The 2,895-nt window shown below is 57.5% G+C and overlaps 1 protein-coding gene across 1 annotated transcript; it reads right to left on the reverse strand.

The window, feature by feature from the left end:
- Window positions 1-444: 444 nt before the first annotated feature.
- Window positions 445-1,807, reverse strand: Pced1b (PC-esterase domain containing 1B). The gene has a single exon (XM_048342799.1). The coding sequence runs from the start codon at window positions 1,729-1,731 to the stop codon at window positions 445-447; it is 1,287 nt and encodes a 428-aa protein (XP_048198756.1). The 5' UTR covers window positions 1,732-1,807.
- Window positions 1,808-2,895: the final 1,088 nt, after the last annotated feature.

Raw genomic sequence — 2,895 nt, forward strand, 5'->3', positions numbered from 1 at the left:
TCCCTGTCGACCTCTTTCAGCCTCCCAAGTGCTGGCATTAGAGGTGTGAGCACTATGCCCAATCAGAAAATTTATTTTAAACAGACTGCTTTGTAAGCACCATGATTATTCATTCAGTTGATAATGTCCCTGCACAAAGCTAATTGTATAACCCCTAGAAGTCACGCATTACACATGGACACACAAATCCCACAAAAACTTGTACAACAAACCGAATTCTAGAGCACCGTTTTATTTATTTATTTTCTTACAAAAAGGACAGGGGTGGGGGGCGGGGGTTGAGGAGGCCCGGTCCATTTCCAAGGAAAGAGAAGATAAGACAGCAATAAGGTCTGACTGCCCCAGTCTCCCTTGAGGGGAGAACAAAAACAAATAAAAAACAACAAAAACCGACACACACACAAAACCCGGGTCCACTCATGAGCGCGGAAAGTCTCAAAGTGTCTACTGCGGCCGGGATTCAGAGTAGGCCGGCCGCCTACGGGCTCGCCTGGGCTTCCCCCTCCAGGGCCGGTAGGGCCCCTGAGGCACGTACCTGGGGAACCCTCGGTGCACCACGGGGCCGGACGGTCGGAAGCAGTGCGGGGTGAGGCCGGGCATGGGCGGTGGCGGGCCGAAGGCATAGTCAGTGTCAAAGGCAAAGTCCATCTGGGCGGCTGAGGGGGCGTCTGAGTGGAAATAGAACTGATCCGACTGGAAGATGTGGTCGGAGGAGAAGTAGGAGTCGTGGGTGTAGGGCGGGAAAGGGGGTCCCGGTGGGGGAAGGAAGGGAGGGTGCGGGGGGAGCGGAAGCAGCGGCGGGCGTGGGCCGGAGGGCGGGGGCTGCAGCAGGGAGCGGGGCCTGGGGGGAGGGCGAGGCCCAGCGGGCGGGTCGCGGGCCCCCGGGGGTGGGGAGGCGGCGGGGTCGGGGTAGGGGTCGCTGGCCGGGCCTGGGCCTGGGTGGATGGCGCCGGCCTTGGGGCCGCGCTCCGGCAGGTCCACGCCCCACGCATCGGCCACGTGCGCCAGCAGCAGCAGGGAGACGTGGCGGTGCGCATGCTCGTTCCAGTGCACACCGTCACCCTGCAGGTACTTTTTGAAGTGGCGGAAGTGGAAGAATAAGTCGAGCACGTCAAAATGGTGCTTCCGGGCTGCCTGGGAGCTGTAGAAGTTGGCGGCCAGCACGTCGGCCGTCTTGGGAGCTGGGCGGCCCGTGCGGGGAAGGAAGCCGGCCTTGATTTTCTTACCCACAGGCATGGCTGTATTCCACACCAGCAGGCAGGACTTGGGCAGCACCTGGTCCAGGCGGCTGAACAGGCTCTCCAGGTTCTGCTGGTAGCTGGGCCAGAAGTGAGGCCCGTACCTGGAGATGTCCCAGAGGCAGGAGTTCATGATGACCACGTCAGGCGCGTGCTCGCCGCCCTGCAGCTCGCGCAGCACATCCTCCAGGTACTCGGAGTATACACGCGTGAGGAAGTAGAAGCGCACCAGGTGGTGGTCCGAGCAGAACTGGCGCACCTCGCGGTAGTGGGTCCCGTTGTGCATACGGCCCCACTGGCCTCCGGCCACCAGCTCGTCCTGTTCGAAGCTCAGCTCGCCCCGGGCCTTGAGCTGGCTGGGGGAGAGCAGGCAGTCCTTCTGCAGCAGGAGCACCAGGTCCTTGTACACGGCCCTCTGCACGGAGTCCCCCAGAACCAGCACAAACTTGTTGTGGAGGAGCTGCTGAACTTCCGAGGCCAGCAATTGCACCATGATGCCGGGGAGGCGCCCAGGGCCCCGCCGCTCGGTTCCCGCTTTGCTTCCGGTGGGTCCCTAAACGCTGGGGCAGAAAGAGAGATCGCTGGGAGGAGCTCACCCCTGGGCGGGGCAGGAGGGTGAAGGAGGACCCGGACTGGAGAGCTGGCCTGAAGGAATTGCGCCTGGGGCGCCCGCCTGGCCCTACTCCACCGAGCCGGGTCTGAACGACTGGGAAAGACCTGGGGCTGCAAGGAGGGCCTAGCCCTGAACCACGGCGTTCCGGAAGGCTCCACCCAGGAAGGAGGGCCCAACTCTTAACCTTCCCGGCTCCGTCTGCTGCCGCGGGAGGTAAGAACACAATGCACAGGTCAGGCAGGGCTAGGCCCACCGCTGCATATGGAGGCCTGAGATTAAGCAATAACCTGCAAAGCGTAATGTAATATTAACTTGAAGGAGTTCTGTTCCACATCTTGGGTCCCAGTCGTTGAAATGCTTACGAAGTACAGAAGGTAAGTTGGGGTGCTGGTGACTTATGCCTGTAAATCGTAGCTACTGGCGAGGCTAACATCTGATGATCATGGTTTGAAGCCAGCCCCAGCTGGAAAGTCTGAGACTCTCCAATAAATCGGGGGGGGGGGGGGGGGAGACAAACAAAAAACCGGAGGTGGAGCGGTGGCTCACGTGGAAGAGTTCTAGCCTTGATGGAAAAAGTTACAGGACAGTGCCCAGGCCCTGAGTTCATACACACACACACACACACACACACACACACACACACACACAATTTCACACCAAGATGACAAAGAGATCTTATAGTTCCAGTGCTTCCTTCCTACCTACTCTTTATTTCCCAGTTACTTCCCCAAAATTTCTTATTCCCTGGAACTCAGACCTGCTTGCCTTTGTTAAAAAGGATAAGCCCAGAAATTCAACTACATTCAGTTTCACTTCTTTTGTTTTCATTCCTTGCATGTAAATATTAATTAAGAGTGTGTGTGTGTTTTCCTGGTATCTTTTCTGTAATGCACATGCCCTCTTGCCAGTAAACTATAAGAAAGACAAAAAGGGCTGGGATGTTGGAGGATCACACCTGTAATCCTAGCTAGAGATTTGAGATCTGAGGACTGTGGTTCAAAGTCAGCTAGCTGAGGAAAATCCATGAATCTCTTATCTACCATT

This window comes from Perognathus longimembris, chromosome 1, assembly GCF_023159225.1.
Source record: "Perognathus longimembris pacificus isolate PPM17 chromosome 1, ASM2315922v1, whole genome shotgun sequence".
Taxonomy (NCBI): Eukaryota; Metazoa; Chordata; class Mammalia; order Rodentia; family Heteromyidae; genus Perognathus; species Perognathus longimembris.